Below are 22161 nucleotides of genomic sequence, written 5' to 3'. Positions count from 1 at the left end.
CTGGCTTGAAATCCCAGGCCCAGGTTGACCTCAGATTCCTGACAATCGTATTTCAGCCTTCTGAGTGCTAGGATTACAGGTATGAGGCACTACATGCAATCCTAAACTTAAAACATTTACTTGTGTGTGTGCTTGTATGTATGTGTGTGTGTGTGTGTGTGTGTGTGTATGTATGTATGTATGTATATATATGCACATGACTTGGGTGCAGAGATCAGAGGTCACACAAGTACTTTGGTTCCAAGGATCAAACTTAGGTCATCAGGTTTGGTGACAAGTGACTTTACCCACTGTGCCAACTTGTCAGCACCTAAACTTTTTAATTGTATAAGTTATTAATGATTATTATTGTTATTGAAGGATCCTGGCCAGCTTCAGCATGTCAAACATGGGTCTGCCAGGCTTTGCCCTTCTCCCCCATTCCCTCTGCCTTGCTAAAAACTGTTAGATTACATTCCTAAACCTAGTCACCAAGGTCTATTCCCTTATTTGGCTGCTTTTTTCTCCTGAGGCCAGCTATCAAGTATTAAAGTCCAGCAATCAAAAGCCCCCTATGGCTTACCCAATTAACATGCCCAATCAAAATTAAACACCTTATCCTAACACAGGGTTTCCCCTTTTACATATATAATTTTTCATTTTCTTATGGGCCATGTCTGTCTCCTCTCTATCCAGGGGCAGTCCTGTGTCCGTCCCCTGGGACAAATAAGCCTCCTCCTCCTTCTCCCTGTTCCCTTCCCCTTCTTCCTCATCCTCTAGCTCCTGTCTTTATCTCTTAGTCCCTGTCCTCTGGGACAAATAAATCCCCTTTGTGCTGAGAACTCGGTCTTGGGTGTCTTATGCTGATACTGGTTTCTTTTGTTATTATTATTGTTTAAATTTTTTTAAAGATTTATTTATTTATTATATGTAAGTACACTGTAGCTGTCTTCAGACACACCAGAAGAGGGCATCAGATCTTGTTACAGATGGTTGTGAGCCACCATGTGGTTGCTGGGATTTGAACTCCGGACCTTTGGAAGAGCAGTCGGGTGCTCTTACCCACTGAGCCATCTCACCAGCCCATTGTTAAAATTTTTATCCTTTAAAAAATAACTTGAGAGCGGAAGAGAACCAAATTTAGATGGTCCTCATGCTGCAGTTTTCTCTGAGATTAGAACCTGCCATTTTTGAAGGGAAGCTGTTCAAAACACAGGATGTTAAAGAGGAGGTGAGACAACTGATGTTGAGGATGGCGGTGAAATGGCAGGATCTTCTAAGGGAAGGTAAAATACTTCATTCATCAGGCAATCTCCTAAAGCTCAGGAAGTAAACAATCCAAAATACCCAAAGGAAGTCCCTGAAACTAACTAGATTTACTAGGCCCCTCCCTCTTCAAGAATAAATACGCAGTAAAGACTACTGAGAGACACTCCCAGACCAGTTAAACTGCATAAGAGACTTAGATCAGCCAAACTGCCTGGAAGAAACAGACCAGCTGAGCTACCTGGAAAGGCCACTGTTTAACTGGCTGAACTGTGTACAGGCTGTGCAATACAATCCAGGTTTCCAGCATTTGTGGACTGTCACCCAAGCTGGGGTGGGCTTTGGTAATACACTTGTCTTTGAGTCATTTCTGTTCCTGCAAATAACCCCAAACCCATATTCCTGTAAGTAACTCCAATAAAAATCACTGGTTTACTAAAATGAATTTTGGTGGTCTTCTACTTTGGTCTGGCATCAGGTTCTGTCTGGGATAAGTAGACTTTTGTTCACATCTCCTCAAAAATTGTGTCATACAATAGCAGTGTTCTGTTCTTAACTCCTGAGCTATCCTCCAGCCCCCGTGGTATTCTCTGATCAAAGTATATGTGCACACAAAAAGAATGTACTTAGAGGCTGGCGCCGAGTGGTCAACAGATGGCCACTCAGTCACGAGGGATGATAACACTGCTCAGGTCTTTACCTCATTACTTCCTTTTGTCTATTTCTTTCAGTTGTATTGCTTTTTAAGAAAGATGTTACTTCATTTTAAATTATGTGTATGTCTATGTGTGTATACATGAATACGAGTGCAGACGCCTGCTGAGTCTAGAGAAGGACACTGGCTTCCTCTAGATCCAGAGTGAGAGGGAACTGAACAAGGGTCCTCTATAAGAACAGTCTACACTCTTAACTGCTGAGTCACCGCCTTAGGCCATTTATTTATTGTATTTATTTGCTGTTAAGTATTTTAAATCTGTTGTCAGGTGCATGTACACTTAGGCTTATTATGCTTACTTTATGCACAATTCAATCACTACATAATAATATTCTCTTCCCTCCTGGGAGCACAGTAAGATTTTATATGGGACGAAGAATTCACACAAAATAAGAAGACTCACTATGAGAAACTAACTTCTCTCCCAATACGTGCCCAACGGTTCTGTCCCGAGCTTCTCAGAGAATTCACAGCACACAAGCTAGCAAACCATTTAAGGGTAAAAATGGCTTACCGAGTTATGTCACAGAGGTTCTGAAAGATCTTGTCTGGGTTCTGACCATCAGGGCCACTCACATGCCCTGTTCGTATTAGCTGCTGAATCTTCTGCAAAGTGACGTTCACTGCATAGTGCATAAACTCGCCGCTGGACCGCAGGACAGACAGACTCTCTTCATGACTCTGGATGCTGTCTCTAGACAGAGAGTAAAGGAAGGAAGGAGCTGAGCCTGCTGGGGTGGTAGGTAACCCAGTGGCTGGGAGGCCGAAACAGGACTGTAAGCTCCGGGGGCTGGGGATACAGCCGAGTGGCGAGTGCCTGCCTAACATACTCGGGCTTGGGTTGCACCCCACACACAGGGAGGGAAGATCATCTCCCTAGGGCTGCTAGCGTCTGGATTAGGGTTTGTAGAGACTTCAGAACAGCAGCACTCAGCAAGTTCTGAATGGAAGATTCTATGCAGCTTAAGCCCGAGTCATCGCCAGGGCTGCTCTAACTCAGTCTGCTTGCTGTTATCTCAGTTCCTGCCTCCCCCCATCAGTCCCTCACACTTCAGTGAAATCAAAGCTCATCTTGGTCTTTTAGGAAGTTGACTGTTCCTTTGTTATTTAGTTCAGTTTTCTCCTTTCTTCTCCATTGAGCCTTTGTGTATGAACTACTTAGATGTTCTCACAACACCCCTAAATTCATCCTTCTTGTTCACTGCTCCAAGGCTTCTCATTTGCTTTAATAATTTTGAGGTTCAGTTGGATGTGGTGGTACATGCCATTAAACCCAGCACTCGGGAGACAGAGGCAGGAGAATTTCTGTGAGTATGAGGCCAGCCTGGGCTACAAGGCAAGATCTAGGATAGCCAGGGCTACACAGAGAAAACCCTGTCTTAAAGAACATCAATTTTGAGGGACACCCTCCCTCTGTAGAATGCCCATCTTGGCTTATGCAACTTTGATGTTTAGGAAATTAAAAGCTCCTAACTTATTTCCTATTGTACATTGATAAAGTAAGAACTGTGGATGTGAACTGGGGAACATAGAATATGGGGTGCACACTCTCCTTACTAAAGTGCAGGCTCAACACAAGCAGGGTCTTACCTGAAGAGAGCAGTGAGGAGATCAGACACAAACTTCAAGGACAGGAGACTGTCGCTGACTTTACTGGTCATCTTAGCCTTGCCTTTGCCAGCTTTCTCACTGAGGATGTCAGAGAACTTCTTGTAACATGTGAAGAGGCTCAGGATCTCCTCAAACTTACTCTTGCTGCGTAACAGGAAGAGACAGAGACAAGTGTCAGACTGGGTGCTTTGGTTTCAGACAGTGAGAAGACTGCAGTGTATCCTCAGGTGTCCTACGCTACACACAGCACTGCCTGGTAACGGCAGACCCTCCTTAGCACGGTACTCCCAAGCCACGGCAGTCTCTAAGAGTCTTTTCTTCTGTCCCCTTCTTCCCAGTCAAGGACGATGGAAGCCCCGTACTACCACTAATGAAATGTTTGCAGTGGAAGTCAAACAGGTGAACGCAGGATCTGTGAACTGTGAATAAATGAAAGCTTGCAGGGACACAAAGTTCACAGGTCTGGAGGGAAGTACATAGTTTGGATTTGTTGAGAAATACCATTAGCTGGGCATGGTAGCATGTGCCTTCAATCCCAGCACTTGGGAGGCAGAGACAGGAAGATCTCTGGTCTACATGGAGAGTTCTAGGTCACCCTTATCTAATGAGACCCTGCCTTAAAAAGCCAAAAGAAAGAGAAAAGGACATACTATTATCATCTTTGGTCCTTCCGTGTCTAACGTAATGCTAGAGCAAACTCTATGAAGGGTCACAGTAATCCTTACCTGAAGTTACTTATGGAGAAATTATATTCCATTAGAACTTCACACACTCCCATGATGAGACACGCACAGATATTATTCTTGATGCCGACATTAGTGTTCTGAGAGAAATCTGCTGATTTATCCTAAGGGACAAATACAAATCACCATGGTACCAAAGCTTCCATCGGTCCATAGGCCCGAGGACTTAGCAATTACCAGCTCAAAGTCTTCCAGCTCACTCTTGATCATTCTGACAGTAATGGACTCCAACATATCATCCAGCTCGGAGTACAACTCCTCCTCCTCCTCCTCTCCTTCATCTCCTTGTTGCAGGGGGACGACTCTGCTCTTATACCAGGCCAAGCAATGCTGAATGCAAGACAGCAGATGATCCTGTAGAACAAAATAAGCCATGGCAGCCTACGAAGCTGTTATGAAGCTGAGTTATTTGCTGGGCCACACAGCAGGGCCATCTGAACTAACAAAGCTGGAGAGGCGTGAGTGAACTAAGGCATTTCCTGCACCCTTCCCCCTTGCCGAGCACTGGCCCCATAAGGAGCTCACACTTCAGAATGAAACTCCAAGTGTGCCTTCCTGCTGTGATAGCAACACTGTCTGAGCCCCGGAATGAAGTTAAACAGCCTATAGTTCCCAAGCCCTGAAAGCTACTCCAAGGATTGGGGTTTATGCTGAGGGAACCTGTGGGACACCAACACAGCATCTTAGAAGGACGCTTGGAACATCTCATGGCACTGAAGCTACATAATGAAGACTCAGCTCTTCTGTCCCTCGACCTGTGTTCTAAGTCACTTGTGGGTGGCTCACATTTTGCATCCCGTAGGCAAGGACAGAGAGGGTCATCCCAGTTCCTCCCCGCAGACTGGGGAAGCAGATCTGTTCGCTCCACTGTGCATCTCTACTTCCAACAGTGTATAACCAAGGGTCTATAAGTGACAGGCATGACTCTTAGGAAGAGGCGGCTGTCAGGATTAGTGAAGTACTACTTGACCAAGAGATCCTAAGTAGGGGCTGGAGAGACGGCTCAGCAGTGGCACTTGCTGCTCCTAGAGGATCTGGGTTCCAGTTTCAGCAATCATGCTGTGGTTCACAACTCCAGTTCCAAGGAATCTAATGCCGCTAGGCACCAGGCGCCTATATAACACACATATGTCCTTGCAGGCAAATACTCATACACATAAAATACAATAAATCAATCTCATGATGGGTCACCAATAACCGACATGGAAAAGTAAAAACTCCTAGAAAGAACTGGGAAAGCTTCAGGGAGAACGGAACCAGCTGTAGATCAACCTTACCACCGACGAGGGGACAGTGGCTGCAGGCAGGCGCCACGTCTTACCAGCGGCTCTTGTAGAAAGATCTGACTTCCTTGGGTCAGAACACAAGCTCCTAGTTTCAGAGGAGGTAGCAGATCAGGCTCTGGCTCATAGAACTGTTTTAACTGTGTATAGACAGAAAAACCGCGACTCATGAATCCTTGAGTTTTTAACTGCTGAAGCTGATGGCACCTTAGCCTTCCTAAGGCGCTTTTCCCAACTGCAGAAGAATGATGTAACAAATGTGAATCCTTTGGCCTGCTTGCATCCACTCACAGCACTGATCAAGGTAACTTTCTAACTTTTTTACTCCCCTCATATCCGCCCCTACGTCTGCAGAGGCGGTCAGCATTCTCAGGGAAGTCCGATGAGGACAGGCTGCAGGAAGGATTGGACTCAGCGGGTTACAGTAAGTAAAAAGGAGAAGACATGAAGGTGGGCAGGGAATGCGTTGGCGGAGGGGGTGCTGGGAAACTGGAGGTACCTGAGGTCATGATCAAGATGTATTATATACACGCATGAAGCTGTCAACGAGTAAAAGATTCTTAAAAAGAGCCTAGACTTATGAGTCAGACTGCCTGAGTCTAAACCAGTACTTTCACTTACTACTGATGTTGACAGCTCTCCAAGTCTTGGGTCCTCCTCACTTGAAAAATCAGTCTACTGGGAAATTAAAGCTACATGAGAATTCACTATCACCACACAGGTAAGGAACTTCAAACATTGCTCGGCACACAACAGAGCCTGAAAAAAATGCTGGCTATTATTTTCCTCTGTCCTCTTTACTTCTGGAGTCTGAAGAATTTGGAAAGCACTGTCCTATGCCTTCAAACATGGCTTTTAATTCTTGTTAGAAGTGTGAAGATGCTTGAAAGATATCATTTTACAGAGGGTCATGCCAAGACCCAGTGACAAGTGTTTCAGGTAGCAAAGGCCTTCCAAGGATTTCCCCTATCTAAGACCTTAATTTCAAACGGATGTTTTTTGTTTTTTGTTTCCAAAAGCATCACCATGGAGCAATGGAGGATGGGGCTGCATCAGTTCACATCTATCTACAGGAAAATGATGCACTGGGGGCCTAGCTTAGCCCTCCCAGTGGAGAATATATGTTATAGAGCTGGTTTAAAAAAAAAAGATTCTGATAATGCTTAATGAATAAATATTGATATTTATTTTTATCTGAATTCATCTCATCTTGATGATCCTTTGAAGTATTTCATTAATTTAAAACATTTTTTGAGTTGGGTCTGGAGGCACATACCTTTAATCCCAGCACTTGGGAGGCAGAGACACAAGGATATCTCTGAGTTCAAGGCCAGCCTGGTCTATACACCGGGTCCCAGGGTACCCAGGGATATATAGAGAGCCTACCTCAAAAGAACCAATCAAACAAAATTTTTTCTTTGAAACTGGAAACTCCAAACCTGAAGTGGTGGTGTGTACTTGAAACCCCAGAGCTTGGAAGGCAGAGTGAAAAATCAGCAACTCCATACAGCTTTTATTATAAAATGCATTTGAGTCACAGCCTGGGCTATATGAGACCATGTCTCAAGGACCATAAATATATAAAATAAACTTGAAATGGTTCCATAAAGTATCCTTCGGACTTAAGGAGCAGACTGAGAACTCAGGGAAGAGTTAGAGGGTGGCAGTGTGGCAGCTGGGATGAACACTCATACAAAACAACCCAAAGAGCACAGCATCTGATTTCCCTACATGATCCATAAAAATGTATTTTACCTGTGAGAAGAGAGTCTGCATGATTGAACTAGCCAGCTGAGAGTTCCGTCGAAGGACATCGTAGAAACCCTAGGAGCAACACAGAGACAAGCTTGTTCTTTCTTACATGGACTCAGTTCTTATAAATTTCTTTTGTGTGGGGGTGGGGGTGGGGAGAGGGACTGAGCATAAAGGCTGGAGTCTGTGCCCTGTATCTGGAGGCTGAAGAGGCACTGGACTCCTTGGAGCTGAAATAAAAGGTAGTCCCAAGCCACCTGACACAGGGCTGGGAGGCTCAGGTCCTCTGGAAGAGTGAAGCGCTCTTTAATTGCTGAGCCAAGAGCCAACTCTCCAGCCCCTGACATTTTCTTACTTTCTGCACGCACATTAAAAACAGCATTCTGAGTTTCTGTTAGGGTTGTGCCCCAGCTGCAGATTTGAGGCTTAAATACCACCAGAACTAAGCAACCTGCAAGCATGTCATATCTTGTATTTATTCTTTAGCATCTCTCATAATATTTGGAGGTTTAAGTGTTTCCTTTCAATTTGCTTTAAATACTTTATTTCAATTTCTGGCTATTGAATGCTAGGATGAGTAATTATAGTAAACCTTCACATTGTTGATCTATCTCATCACAGCTCATGTTGATATTTCTCTTACTAAACACTTTGAATAGATTAATACTATGCAAATGGACACAGCTTTAGTTTTCCCTTTGAAAATCTGTGTGCCTTTAACTTTTTCCTGCCCTACTGTGTGGGAGAGCATCTCAACTATGAGGATGAATAAAGCACAGAGAACGAACACCTTTGCTCCTCACCACATGGGAGTCTTCCCGTCGCCATTTTAAGCTTCATCGGTGCCTTTTCTAAGTGTGAGGAAGTTTCTTCCTGAAGCTAGTTTGCTGAGAGTTTCTAAAAGACTTTAACAAAAAGGAATATTGAGCAAGGAGCACATGTGTGCATTTGTGCCAAAGCCAATGTAGCCCAGGCTGCCTTGAATTTTTGTGACCCATCCACCTCGGTCTCCCCAGTGCTGGGTTCAGAGATGTGGTTGTTATGTCTCGCTCCCTCCTATTAACAGCTCAGTGATTAAGAAAGAGCACTTGCTTCTCTTGTGGAGGACCTAAGTTCCGTTCCCAGTATGGACGCGGAGGCTTACAACTGCCTGTAACTCCACCTCCAAGGGGATAAATCACCTCTGGCCTTCACAGGCATTTGTCCTCACATACACACAAATCGACAGAGAGACAGACAGACAGACAGACACACACACACAATTAAAAATAATGAAAATAAAATTTAAAAATTTAGGTCTAGAAAAGTGGCTCACTGGGCAGAAGCTGTTGGCTTCATCTGATACCTAAGACCAAGATTATGACTAATGTCAAGAGCAACAGACACAATAAGAGAGACAGACAGACAGACAGAGATAGTGTTTACAAAGGCATGACAAGAAGATAATTCAGTTGCTTCACAATGTATCCGAAATATTTCATTTGGCCTTAAAAATCATATTGCCAGAGAAATTTAATAAAGGAAAAAATGATTATAACAGAAAGTTAGATGACAATGTATATAAATTTTACATAAATCTGTATATATTAACAGTAGAATTGGCAATACCACAAAACAAACGAGTGTGTGTGTATGTGTGTCTGTGTGTATCTGTATACACATGTAGGCCAAAAGTAATGGGTGCCTTCCTGGATCTCTCTCTACCATAGTGTCTGAGACAGCATCGCTCGGGGCAAGCACCTGTACCAGCTAGCCAGCCCCAGAATCCTACTCCCACTCTCCTCTCCCAGTTGCCTTCCTAACTTAAAGCCATTTTAACAAACCTGAAAACTCCAGCACCTACCAACTTCTATTGCTCAAGAAACAATGGTCTAGGATGTCAAATGAGTGCCGGTGCGGCAATGGTCCCTGGTAACCCTCCTGCCTGAGGTAGAGGCTAGCACAGAAGGATCCAGGGTCATCTAAGCTCATCAGCTGCACTGAGCTTGGGGCAGCGTGGGCTACAGGTTGTTCCTGTAGGGGGAGGCAGAAAGAAAGAAACAAAAGGCTGCTCTCTGATCGAACTTTGACCTATCCTCCCTGCTGAGGGGACAGATGCTCTCCATTCCTTCCAGGAGATGTCTTTCATCCTGAATACCTCACATTCTAGAGACAGCAGTGTTTCTCCCAGTCATTGGGTGCTGTTTGTACTGGCTATGCAGTTGCTTTCTGCTGTTTGCTAACTATTCTGTCATTACGTGACTGAGTCCAACAGTCAACCAAGTACAAAAGGAGAAAGGAGGGAAGGAAGGAGGAAGGAAGGGGTGTTCTTACTAAGCTAAGTGTACTAGAGATTTAAGGTCGGCAACTCTGACAGCTATGAGATAAAGCCACTCACTGTGAAGGGAAAGCTGAACCCCTGAGCCTTCACAGCAGTGTCTTTACTCAGTATCTTAAACATCTCTTCCTTTCCTTCTTTTCTTTTTGACGTAGCTCTGGCAGGACATACAGATCCACCTGCCTGCATGGTGGTTGGAATAAGAGTGACCCCCACGGGCTCATGTCGGAATACTTGGTCCCCAGCTGGCAGAAATGATAGGAGAGATCAGAATGTGTGTCCAGAGGTGAGCTTTAAGGTTTCAACAGCCTCCACCATTCTCGATTATTCTCAAAGTGCTCTCTGCCCCCTGTCTATGTCTCATGCCGTGAGGGTCAGCTGTTACTCCAGCGCCAGCCTGACTGCTGCCATGCTCCCGCCATGACTGACAGAGAGGGATGTTTACCTAATCTGTCTCTCTAGAGCTGTGAGCCCCAATTAAACACTTCTTGCTGGAAGCCACCTCAGTCGTGGTGTTAGCACACAATAGAAAAGGCACTAAGTGCTCTGCCTCACCAGTGCTGCCACGGACGGCAGCATGGCCACCCTACCAGCTCTTTGTTTATGCACGTTTAGATACACAAAAATTTGAAAGGAGGCCATAAAGTAAGGGTATGTTGTGTATGAGGGACAGAACTCACAAATGACAAGTGTGGTATTAAATTCAGACCGGTAAATTAGCAGTAAATCTAAATATTTCAAATTAAAATGGTTACGATCCATCAACTATTTACGATTTCACGACTTAACTTCTGGACTCGGTCTTACTACGCCCTGACCAAGTGCAGAAGGACATATCTTCTGTACGTCCAGACCCAGACCCAGAACAGTGTTGTCATAAGGAGAGTTACTCTCCTTAAGGAGGGCTGACAGCCTCTTGCGCTTCCCTTACTTACGTCGTAAAGCATGAGCCGGATGTCTGCCTGCTGCCCTAAGCTTCGTTTCAAGCTGTCTATGATCTCAAGGCAGAAGGTCTCGTTGGCGACAGCGCTGTATCGGCTGTGAACGTCCACGCGCACCTGGAAGGGAGGGTGGCAGCTTGCGTCCAGCCTTCTCAGGCGGTTTCCGCTAAGGAGGTTGTGCTTGTCGTAGGGAAACCCACTAGACCTGGATGCTGATGTGACCACCATCACCACACATTCCCTGTCAGGCGGTCTGGTTTGAAACAGACTAGGATTAAACCATTCCGACAAGCCTGATTCTCGGCTGTTCCTTAAGGTTTACTTGAACAGCCAGCTACTCAGGAAGGCAACTTACTCCCCCTTCCCCAGACAATCCGGTAGTCACAATACTCACGACTGTATTAAAAACCTAAGACTTGCATTAAAAAGACAGCTGAGTTCTTTACACCTACAAACACTCACATATAAATAAAATCTTTAAAAAGTAAATTTATGTAGCTATACATAATATACACATAGCTAACGCATAGTTATATGTATATGTTACATGTGTAATTTTGTAATACATAAATATAAATAGCTAAAAAGCACAATAAAGCGGGTAAGTTAATATTTTATTTAATCCAACATACCTAACACATCAACATGTATGTAATTCAATATAAAGTGATTGAAAATGTTTGTATTTCGCTCTAAATCTTGAAAATAAACATGAATTTTATGTCTATAGCAAATGCAATTTGGACTAGTCACATGTCAGTCAAGTGTCTAGTTCAGCAGCTATGTGAAGGCTGCTGTCTACCACATTAGACAGCACTCTGACACAGAGCAAAGTCACTACTGGTATGCCTGGGAAGAGGACAGCTGTCACCCTTGCAACTCCAGCACTCAGGAGCCGGAGGCATGAGGATTCCTGCAAGCTCAGGCCGGCCTGAGCTATGGGAGAAGGAACAAAAAAGATGACATCCCCATTACTGGTCGTGAGGTGACGTGCAGTGACAGTCACTGTGAGGCCCTCTTACCTGCGTGACACCAATAGACTGTGTGCACTGTGAGGACGGCAGGCTGCCTAGGACTTTAAAGTTCTTTAGGAGCAGCAAAAACCCAGCAACTGCAGATTTCCGGGCATCCAGCTGGCTAGCTCGGGAATACACAGAGAAGTTAGCACCACAGGAACATGCAATGCCAAACAACACAAAACGAAACCAGCTAAGCTCGCACAGAAGGCAGTCAAGCACAGGCCAAGCCTAACTGAATTTACAAGCTCCAAATGAGGTGCCAGGGTCCGGAGCAACCGACAGCGTGGGGATGCAGCTGGCTGGCTGCATTATCTTCTTAACCTCAGGTCTAGCTGCACTTTTGTCTCTGCTTGCAGGACTCCATGGCAATCAGAAGAATCCTGAGCTACGAACTGGGCTGGAACTTGAATCTACGTAGTGGGCAGCAATGTAAATTGCTGAGTTTTGTTGTGTCTGAATGAGTGCACCCTTCCACAAGATTCCTTTGTTTATTATACAGGATCACAGTATTCGACGCCACGTAAACCTTCCATCCAAAAGGTAGCAGCTGCGGCCCACACCTCAGTGAGCAACGCATGCTGCAGACGTTAAAACATACAATCCTGGGTAGCAGGCAGGCTTTTGGGTGAGGAGTTCTAGAACAGAGACAGCAGCTACTCGCTAGTCATTCCTCTAAACGTGTGGAGGTGCCTTACAACACGGCTAGCTTGGTATCTGGGCAGCCTATCCTCTAAGTATCAAATGCCTTCCTCCCAGCACTGTACTACCGTCTTAGGTGACAGCATTAATCATCTCCAGCTTGTATAACATACTACACAATAAAGAAGGATCGGGAGGCCCCGGGTGAGCTCTAAGGCCCCTCAGTAATACTCTGGTCCACTAGTGACTGAGCCACAATTCTGCTGCCTTCCAAAGTGAGACCCCTGAGTATATTCTTGCCTCCTTGCTTGGCACGGTGGTCAGCTCATGTCCTCCTGTGGAGGAGGAGTAGGAGGGTACCAGACATCACCAAACATGGATGGTAGACCACTCCTACTGCCACATGCTGCCTTTACTCACTGACCGTGGCTAAGGCTAAATGAGAACCGTAATGTCTGCACCTCCTGAGGTTGCCCGAGGACCTTCAGCGTAAGGTCTCACGGCTGAGAGCGCTGTGCTGAATTAGGGATCCGCATGTGAAGGGTGGGGCGCCGAGCGTGAGGTAGCAGCCAAGCAGCAGAAGGTTTAGCTCCCTGCAGTCTCAGGGAATCGGCAACATACCTGGCAAACATAGCTTTCCGCAAGACGAGGATCAAGGAGTCTCTCATCGACATGCTGATCTTGAGAAGCGGCTGAAGAATGGAGCAGGTCACCTCTCATTAGCAATGCTCAGCTCTATGAATGCCATTAGTATTTTGTGTGCTTTTGGGTGTTTTCTATACGTGGTCGAGGCTGATTACACTTAACCACAAAGACAACAGTGCACTTTGACAGTTGAAAGTTGTTACTGTCAGACATGGTGAGGCAGGCCTGTAACCCCAGCTGCTCAAAAGACCAGGGCAGGAGAACTGCACCAATCTGAGGACAGCTCTGACTAAATAATGGGTTGTCCCGGGCTAGCCTGGGCTATAGCGTGAGCTCCTATTTCTCATGAACCTTCTTGTGCGCGCTAATCTCCTAAGACACTTTCAAGTACTCAGCTAAGCTGAGAATGAGCAAAGGCAAGCAGAGCTATAAAGAGGGGGACTTGGGACAAGTCTGCCTCCATGCGCTCTGCCTTTCAATACGAAACTGTGAGACGCAAGAAAAACAGGAGCTCTGCCATCCAGTTTTATAAAACTGTACCAGACTTTCCCGACTAGGTAGTTACAACTCCGGCTTCGGGAGCTACCTGGCATGTCGGCTCATTTACCTGCACCGCCTTGAGCAGCCCTTGCACGGTCTGGAGGGGCAGAAAGGTCAAATAGTCAAAAGTTTCCGTGACTTTTGAACAGTTCTGAAGAATTAAAGGTGCATACATGATGATATCTGAAAACAAGTCTGAGAACAGAATATATAATTAGTTGCCTCACATAACTATAAAATCAAGATAAGGAAGTAGCTAAAGTCTATATGAGGGAAGAAATGGCAAGTGTGCTTATTTATTTTTATAAAAGATTTATTTATTATGTATACAGCATTCTGCCTGCATGTATGCCTACAGGCCAGAAGAGGGCATCGGATTCCATTACAGATGGTTGTGAGCCACCATGTGGTGGCTGGGAATTGAACTCAGGACCTCTGGAAGAGCAGCTAGTACTCTTAAGCTCTGAGCCATCTCTCCAGCCCCATGTTTCTTTGGTTTTTTTGTTTTGTTTTGTTTTGTTTTGTTTTGTTTTTAAATGTAACTTTCTACTGGCCGTACATAATTTTCCCCAGTGTTAACAGGATATTTAATCATTTTTTTGTGATCATACAAAATAACAAAATTAAAATGTCTAAGAGGAAGAGAACAGCTCATTACACTGATTGCACAAGTGCCAGGCCACTTCATTCTTCTAAGCAAAAGCAAGATGATAAATATTTATAGATTTGACTTTGGCAGACACAGGTCCCACCAGGAATATATAAGGCATATTCTTTTGTCGAGAGTTTTAGTAATTTAGTCAGAACACAAGCAAAAATATCTCAGAAGAGAAAAATAACAGAATATCAAGTCTCTAACAATCCCAAGCATGCATTACCTAACAAAGAGTAAGAACAGGACTTCAACAGGACATGCACAAGAGATCACTGCAAGAACCTTACTAGAGAAAGAGGAAGAACTCTGGGGTTCTGAGGGACTGGGATTATTTAAGTGGATAGAATCCCAGGATGGCAGACTCTGCACAGAGTCAGAGCTCGAGGGAGGTCAGTGATGCGGGAGGATGGAGAACAGGAGAGGAAGTGGGAAGGCGGTTAGGACTAAGCGCCAGGCCCATGAAATATCTGAGGCCAGACTGGCTTCAAACTTGCAATCCTCCTGCCTCGGCCTCCAGACTGCAGATGTGTATCATTACCACGTCTAGTGAGAGGTGAGAATTTAGAGAAGGACACACGGATTTCAGAGGCAGAGTGACTACTAATCTGGCGACAGTGTGCGAAGCCAGAGCAGGGGAGTGCTACAGGGAGAAAGAAGGTGACAAAGTCAACTCAGAAACCACAGAGGAAGTTGTGACTCAAAAACTTTGTGAGAATTAACCTCATACGAAGTGTGTTCTCCAGTCAAGTTAGAAACCAGTAACAAGATAATACCTTAAAAAAAAAAAAAGCCAGGCGTTGGTGGCACACGCCTTTAATCACAGCACTCGGGAGGCAGAGGCAGGTGGATTTCTGAGTTCGAGGCCAGCCTTGTCTACAAAGTGAGTTCCAGGACAGCCAGGGCTACACAGAGAAACCCTGTCTCGAAAAACAAAAACAAACAAACAAAAAAGAATTAAAAGATGACTTTGATTGAGGCAGTGGTGGCCCAAGCCTTTAATCCCAGCTACTGAGAGGCAGAGGCAGGAGGACCTCTTGAGTCTCTGGCCAGCCTGGTGTAGAGTGTTCCAGAACAGCCAGAGCTACACAGAGAAACCCTGACTTGAAGGGGTTGGGGGCAGAGATGACTGAGATGGGGCTTGAGAGATGGTTCAGTGGCTAAGAGCACTGGCTGTTCTTCCAGGATGTGGGTTTGATTCCCAGCACCCTCATGGTGATTCACAACCATCTGTAATTCCAGTTACAGGAGATTAGATGCCCTCTTCTGTCTTTGGAGAGCATCAAGCATGCATGTGGTGTGCATATATATAAGCAGACAAAACCCTCACACGTAAAATAAAATGAAGAAAAAGAAAACGAACGTCCTCAGATACTGAACACTAAATGACTTGGCTGAGACAGGAGGATTGCAAGTTTGAAGCCAGCCTTGCCACAGATATTTCATGGGCCTGGTGCTTAAGTCTCAACCTACCTTTCCTACACTGCCTTTACTATTCTGCCTAAAGAACAAACCACGGGGAGATTTAAGGCACTTTGGACTATACAGAAGCCTTAGAAATGTAGGAGAGCTGATAGGACATTTAAAGGAAAACTTAGAGCTTAGTACTCTTCAACAGGAAAAAGAGAGACTGGTGTGACATCAATAACCTGAGTTTCTACCCCAAGGAAGAAGAGTCTGCTTGCAAGACAAGCTCAGGAAAGAAAACAAAATCGGAATCCCGACAGTGAGACAGACCACAAAGACCACAAAGAACAAAAGTCTGGGTGGGAACTCAGTGTGCTCAGGAAGAGAGGAAGCTGTAAAATGAAGAGTCAGGAGCCAGAGGAGCCGGCTGACAGATGCGATGCAGAGCCGCGGCCAGGACCCAGCTGTGTGCTCGGTACACTTTCACCCAGCCTTGGACTGACTTCAAATTCTGTAGTAATGTCACACAGAAAGGAAATTTTATAATTGGATGAAGTCTAACTTTTTTTACATTTCTGATTTTACTTTTTTTAAAAATATACCCTCTGCCTTTTTCCAACAGTTTCTAGTTCAATACTGTCACCAACATTTGATGTGGGGCTTTTGTTTTGTTTTATTTTGTTTTGTTTTGTTTTTGAGACAGGCTCAGTCTATGTTGCTTTGGTTAGCTTATTACTTGAACTCGCAGAGATCCTCCTGCCTCAGCCTCCTAGTGCTGGGATGAAAGGCATGTGGATTGACTCCTGGCCACGGTCATTCTTTTGAATCTAACAGGTATACGGCAGTACCCAGTTATTCTAACGGGTATATGGCACGGCAGTACCCAGTTATTCTAACAGGTATACAGCAGTATCCAGTTATGCTGTTCAGCTTTGCTTTCCCAGTGCCTAAACTGACTATGGTGACAGCTGCACCATACACACACGTTAAAGGTCAGTAAATTGTCATACTTTAAATGTGGAGATTATACCAATTAGACATCATGAAGTTATAAGGCATAATAAAATGTTAATTACTGAACTTTACAGAACCCTAAAATATGAGGGTTAAAGAAAAGTTACCAATAAAAAAATGGGGAAAATCTGGTCATAGACATAGTAAGAAACAAACAATTACAGTTCCGAGGACTTCAGAAGTTAGAGAAGCCGAAACAGGTCAAACAACAGAGCTTTTAGCAAAGCTGGGTGGGGTGGGGTGGGGGAGTTAAGAAAAAGGCAATGGATTTATACAGTAGGAGATACCTAATAAAACCCAGCCAGTTAGAGGTCATGAACGAGAAGGACAGCACCATCGTGGTAAGCCCAAGCCCAGAGCCCCAGGCATTCAAGGCCATGTCTGTCACTGCCTGTTAACAAGCATGCTGGTGCACAATGGATGGTCCACTCACTGGTTAAATGTTTCCTTACGTACCACATCATAAGTGGGCTCATCTATCTCACTGGCATCATAATCAAAGACAAAACATTAAACTCTATAATATCACTATTAAGTTTTGTTATTTCCTTCTTTTCATTTCTCGTGTGTGTGTATATGTGTGTGTGTGTGTGTGTGTGTGTGTGTGTGTGTGTGTTTGCGAGCATGCACGCATATGGAGATTAGAGGTTGAAATTGGGAGCCTTCCTCTATCCCCTTCCACCTGATTCATCAAGGCAAGGTCTCCCATTCAAACCTGCAGCCCATCAAAATGCCAGCCAGTTTGCTCTGGGGATTCTGTTCCTTGTCTCTTCTCGAGGCTGAAATTACAAATAGGCCACCCTGCCCATCTAGCATTTATGTGGGTTCTTAGGACCTGAACTCAAACCCCAGTAGAACATGGCAAGTGATTTAATCACTGAGCCATCTCTTGAGCCCCATAGATTTCCCCAGACTGAATCAGTCTGACATACAAAAGGAAATATTTGTAAGAACTCTATCTTCTTCAAGTTCAGTACCTAAGAAATGATTGATGGGAGAGGATGTTCGCGTAACAACTCTGTTGAGGACTTGCTCCAGAATTTCTTGTCTGATCATCTCGTGGATCTGAAAAGAACAGAATCAACAAAGCACGCCTGGGTGACTCAGCTTGCTAGAGCATCAGTGCGTGTCAGGCAGAACTAGAAGATTCTGGTGTGTACAAACCCCAAAGTTTCAGACAACTCAGGATATGACACAGATCATCTAGAGACCAGAACCAATCTGCACCCAAATGACGTTAGGTACAGGAAGTATATAGTCTAGTAACCCAAAAGTACAGTTCTCGTGAAGCCTGAGGCCAGACATCAAGGACTGTTCCTACTTTAGGTATACAGTACAGTCTACAGCCACATTTCTGACAGAATCCATAACTTTTCTTCTAAAACATAAATGTTAAAAGCCCATGGAAAGTTCTAGAAACAACAAGATCTTAACCAATGTCTTCTCACTCCAAGAACCACAGCGGGTGCGCTCAAAAACTTTTGGAATTTCACTCGTATTTTATCAAAATACTCTTACTTGAATCTGATTGCTTTGATAGTCAATTGATTTAGACTCAGTCTGTTAGTGATTTAATAGCAGATATATGCTCTACAGATATTCTAATGCCACTGAAATCAAATGGAACGTCTTGTTTTAAAAAGATTTAAAACAAAATCTTATCCTAAGAATGTTCTTAGCCGTGTTTCTTTTTAAAAGATTCTTTTTATGTGTCTGGTTTGCCTACATGTGTATGTACATGCATCATGTGCATGCATCCTGGTTTCCAAGGAGGCTAGAAGAGGGTACTGAACACCCTGGAACTGGAATTATAGAATGCTGCAGCCACCATGGGATGTTGGGAACAGAACCCAGGTCTTCTGCAAGAGCATGTGCTCTTACATGCTGAGCCCTCTCTCCAGGACCATGATGGTTCTTCTTGACGGTCAACTTGATTTTGGTTTGGTTTGGTTTGAAGACAGGGTCCCTCTATATAGCTCTGGCTGTCCTGGAACTCTATATGTAGACCAGGTTGGCCTTGAACTCTCAAAGAGCTGACTCTGCCTCCTGGGTGCTGGGGTTAAAGGCGTGGTCCTCAACCTGCTTTTGTTAGATTAGTTTGGAACACATCTAGCACTGCTGGCACATGGGACAGCACTTGAGGAAAGACAGACTGCCCTGAACATGGATAGAAATAAGCAGTAGGCTACAGGACAGATGGAAAAAGAAAGAAAGAAGGAATAAGCCACCTAGTACAGGCTTGACCTGGTTTCTTTTCGTCTGTCTGTCTGTCTCCTCTGCTTCTTTGACTCTTTTGTGTACTCTGTGTCTGTCTCTCCACTTTCCAGCCACTGTCAGGTGAGTGGCCTCCTCTGTCCTGCTTCTGTTGCCATGAATGAAATTCTGATCCATCTAGGCCCAAAGGTATCGAGCCAGTCAAGCAGACTGAAACATCTGAAATTCTGAGTCAAAATAACTCCTCTTTTACATTTGTTTCTCCCAGGCCCTTGTCAGAGACAACAAGCTAACGCACTGTTTGCTGGAGGGAGAGAAAGCTATGTCCCATTTAAACTTGAGGTTCTGATTTAGAGAAAAATCCTGTCTCAAGGCAATAAAGTAAGAACTATTCGAGGAAGACTCTCAACACCCTGTTCTGGTCTCTGCACACGTATGCTCACAAGGGAAGTGTATTTGCACATTTACATGCATATACCTTTCCCTCTCCCAACACAAATAAAAAGCTGAGAGTGTACTCACCAATCTGACTCTGTAAGATTTCAATACCATCCCAAGCTGTCACACATACTCTGCCAACAGTCAAACTTCCTTATCTGACAAACTCCCAAGTAACAACTTGCTCTATTTATACTATGTAGGTGCAATTTGGAAATGGTAGTCAAATGCGACTCTTACTACCTTAGTTAGGGTTACTATTGCTGTATAAAACACCATGACCAAAGCAACTTGGGGAGGAAAGGGTTTGTTCTGCTTATGTGCCTATATCACAGCTCATCATCAAAGGAAGTCAGGAGAGGAACTCAGGGCAGAAACCTGGAGGCAGGAGCTGATGCAGAGGCCATGGAGGAGCGCTGCTTACAAGTTTGTACATTATGGCTTGCTCAGTCTACTTTCTTATAGAACCCAGGACTATCAGCCCAGGGGCAGTCCCACCCACAATGGGCTGCCCCGCCACCCCCACCCCAATCAATCACAAATAAGAAAATGTGTCTTACAGGCTTGCCTAATGCCTGACATTTTCTCAACCGAGGCTCTGTCCTCTCTGATAACTCTAGTTTGGGTCAGGTTGACATAAAGCTAGCCAATACACTTACTTTAAAGGTTTCCAATAAGATATTAGCTCCCAGCTTACATGCGTGCTGGTTTGTCATTTTAGAAAGACTGGTGCCAATTTCAACAGCTTTTCCATCAAGAATCTTCTTTGGCCCATAGGAATCCATCAAGATGAAACCAAATTCTATCAGACCTTGAGTTACATGATCCCAACTATGAACACTGCGAGAAAACAAAGCATAGCTGAAAGATCTTAGTAAATACCCACCACACACCCAGGGCTTTACAGCTGAGAGAGCTTAGTAAATACCCACCACACACTCAGGGCTTTACAGTTGAGAGAGCTTAGTAAATACCCCCACACACTCAGGACTTTATAGTTGACAGAGCTTAGTAAATACCCACCACACACTCTTACTTAACTCAGACCCTCTTTGCATGCACTGATATTTGACAGAATTATCTTTTTAAATTTTATTTTATTATGTATATTATGTATATTATGCATTTTGTCTGAGTGTATGCCTGCAGGACAGAAGACAGCAGATCTCATCATACATGGCTGTGAGCCACCATGTGGTTGCTGGGAACTGAACTCAGGACTTCTGGCAATCATCTCTCCAGCCCAACTGAGAGAATTCCTAATGCAGTCATGGAAGTATAGGCAAGAGGCTTCCAAGGGCAGGCAGGCCTTACTAAGGGGAATCCCAACACTCTGGGCTAGAAGTGTAGCTCAGTGGCAGACTACTTATCAGGCACGTACAAGGCCCTGGTTCAATCCTCAGTCAAAAACAAAAGTACCTAAAACACCTTTAAAAAATGGAAACAGGGCTGGTGAGATGGCTCAGTGGGTAAGAGCACCCAACTGCTCTTCCAAAGGTCCGGAGTTCAAATCCCAGCAACCACATGGTGGCTCACAACCATCTGTAACAAGATCTGACGCCCTCTTTTGGAGTGTCTGGACAGCTACAGTGTACTTACATATAATAAATAAATAAATCTTTTAAAAAAATGGAAACAAAAAATATGTAAAAAGAAGTGTACAGTATTTCAGTATAGTGATCATTTTGAAATTTCCACTCAAGATTTCACACTCAGTGAGTTGTTCCTTTTTTCCCCCTCTTCTATGCAGCACTGTGTGCAAGCTTACAAGGCTGGCCTCTGTCTAGACTGAGATTTTCTAGGGTTAAGACCAATGTGTAGCCACATTTTTAGCCATATAGCTAGACACAAGCACTCAGTAAATATTTATAGCTTGGATGTGGCTTTAACAGCAGCAGCTAGACTACAAAAAACCCTTGTAAGTAACAGAACCTTGGTGATTACCACTTGATGTCACCCTTTATGGTGGAAGGGACAAGCTTGGATAGGTTTTTACATCATTACATCCGCCTGTGAAAGCACAGGAGGAGCATAACTCAGTACTGAAGAACAAAGGCGACAGCTGTGCATGGTGACAGATTTAAGAATACTTGCTCTGGGGAGAAGAGCAAGAGAAATCTAGTGTATGTTCCATTCTTCCCATAATAGTACTGAATACAGAATACAAACTACAGAAAAATACACACACGGGGCTGGGGATGTAGCTCGGTTGACAAAGTGCTTGCCGAGCATGCAGAAGTCCTGGGTTCAGTTCCCAGCACTGCATAAAACCTGGCCTGGTGACATACCCCTGCAGTTCCTGCATTCGAGAGGCAGAAGATGGGCGGTCATGAGGGCAACATCATCTTGGCTATAAAGGAGTCCCACGGCCAGAGATACATCAGACCCTGTCTCAAAAGTCTCTCTCTCACACACACGCACAATGTAAGTATAAGGTGTGTGTGTGTGTGTGTGTGTGTGTGTGTGTGTGTGTAGTGTAGCCTATATATAAATGGCATGTGCACATATATAACTACATAAATGATACACACACCCACATCCCATCTATGAACTGTGAGAAATAAGAGGCTCATTTTCTGGTCAATTGAAAAACCTCTTATTTTTCCGTAGTTAACAGATTATGCGTGTTGACAGGGTGGATTTTTGTTTATCAGCTCTTTGAGAATTTTGTATAATATATTTTGATCATGTTCACCTCCTACTCTTCTACTTATTAGTTTTATTATCTTAAAACGTTTTTTGTAGCACTTACTCTTTGAGACGGTTTCTCACTCAACCCCGAGCTCTCGGATTCAGCTACACTGGCTGGGCAATGGGCTCCAGGGAGCTCCGACTCCAGCTCCCCAAAGCCGGGCTCACAGGCACACACTGGGCGATCCAGACCCCAACTCATGCCTTAGGCTTGCATGGCAAACACTCTACCAACTGAGCCATCTCCCCAGTTGCAAAAAAAAAAAAAAAAAAAAAAAACCCCAAGACTATCACA

At 44.4% G+C, this 22161-nt stretch overlaps 1 protein-coding gene across 4 annotated transcripts in view; it reads right to left on the bottom strand.

The window, feature by feature from the left end:
• Fanci (Fanconi anemia, complementation group I) overlaps positions 1–22161 on the bottom strand; it is a 57955-nt gene that overhangs the window by 12416 nt on the left and 23378 nt on the right. For all 4 annotated transcript variants that reach the window (XM_006540738.3, XM_011250833.3, NM_145946.2 and 1 more), the window contains 12 exons: positions 19835–20015; positions 17501–17588; positions 13518–13645; positions 12887–12957; positions 11630–11744; positions 10602–10724; positions 7353–7421; positions 5636–5737; positions 4492–4668; positions 4297–4418; positions 3551–3715; positions 2475–2654 (listed from right to left, as the gene is read on the bottom strand). In XM_006540738.3, the coding sequence (XP_006540801.1) occupies positions 2475–2654; positions 3551–3715; positions 4297–4418; positions 4492–4668; positions 5636–5737; positions 7353–7421; positions 10602–10724; positions 11630–11744; positions 12887–12957; positions 13518–13645; positions 17501–17588; positions 19835–20015 (1521 nt within the window). The remainder of the gene's footprint in view (positions 1–2474; positions 2655–3550; positions 3716–4296; positions 4419–4491; positions 4669–5635; positions 5738–7352; positions 7422–10601; positions 10725–11629; positions 11745–12886; positions 12958–13517; positions 13646–17500; positions 17589–19834; positions 20016–22161) is intronic.

This window comes from Mus musculus, chromosome 7 (genome assembly GCF_000001635.26).
Source record: "Mus musculus strain C57BL/6J chromosome 7, GRCm38.p6 C57BL/6J".
NCBI lineage: Eukaryota > Metazoa > Chordata > Mammalia > Rodentia > Muridae > Mus > Mus musculus.
The sequence above is the reverse complement of the archived record's forward strand: the minus strand, read 5'-3'. Positions and strand labels throughout refer to the sequence as shown.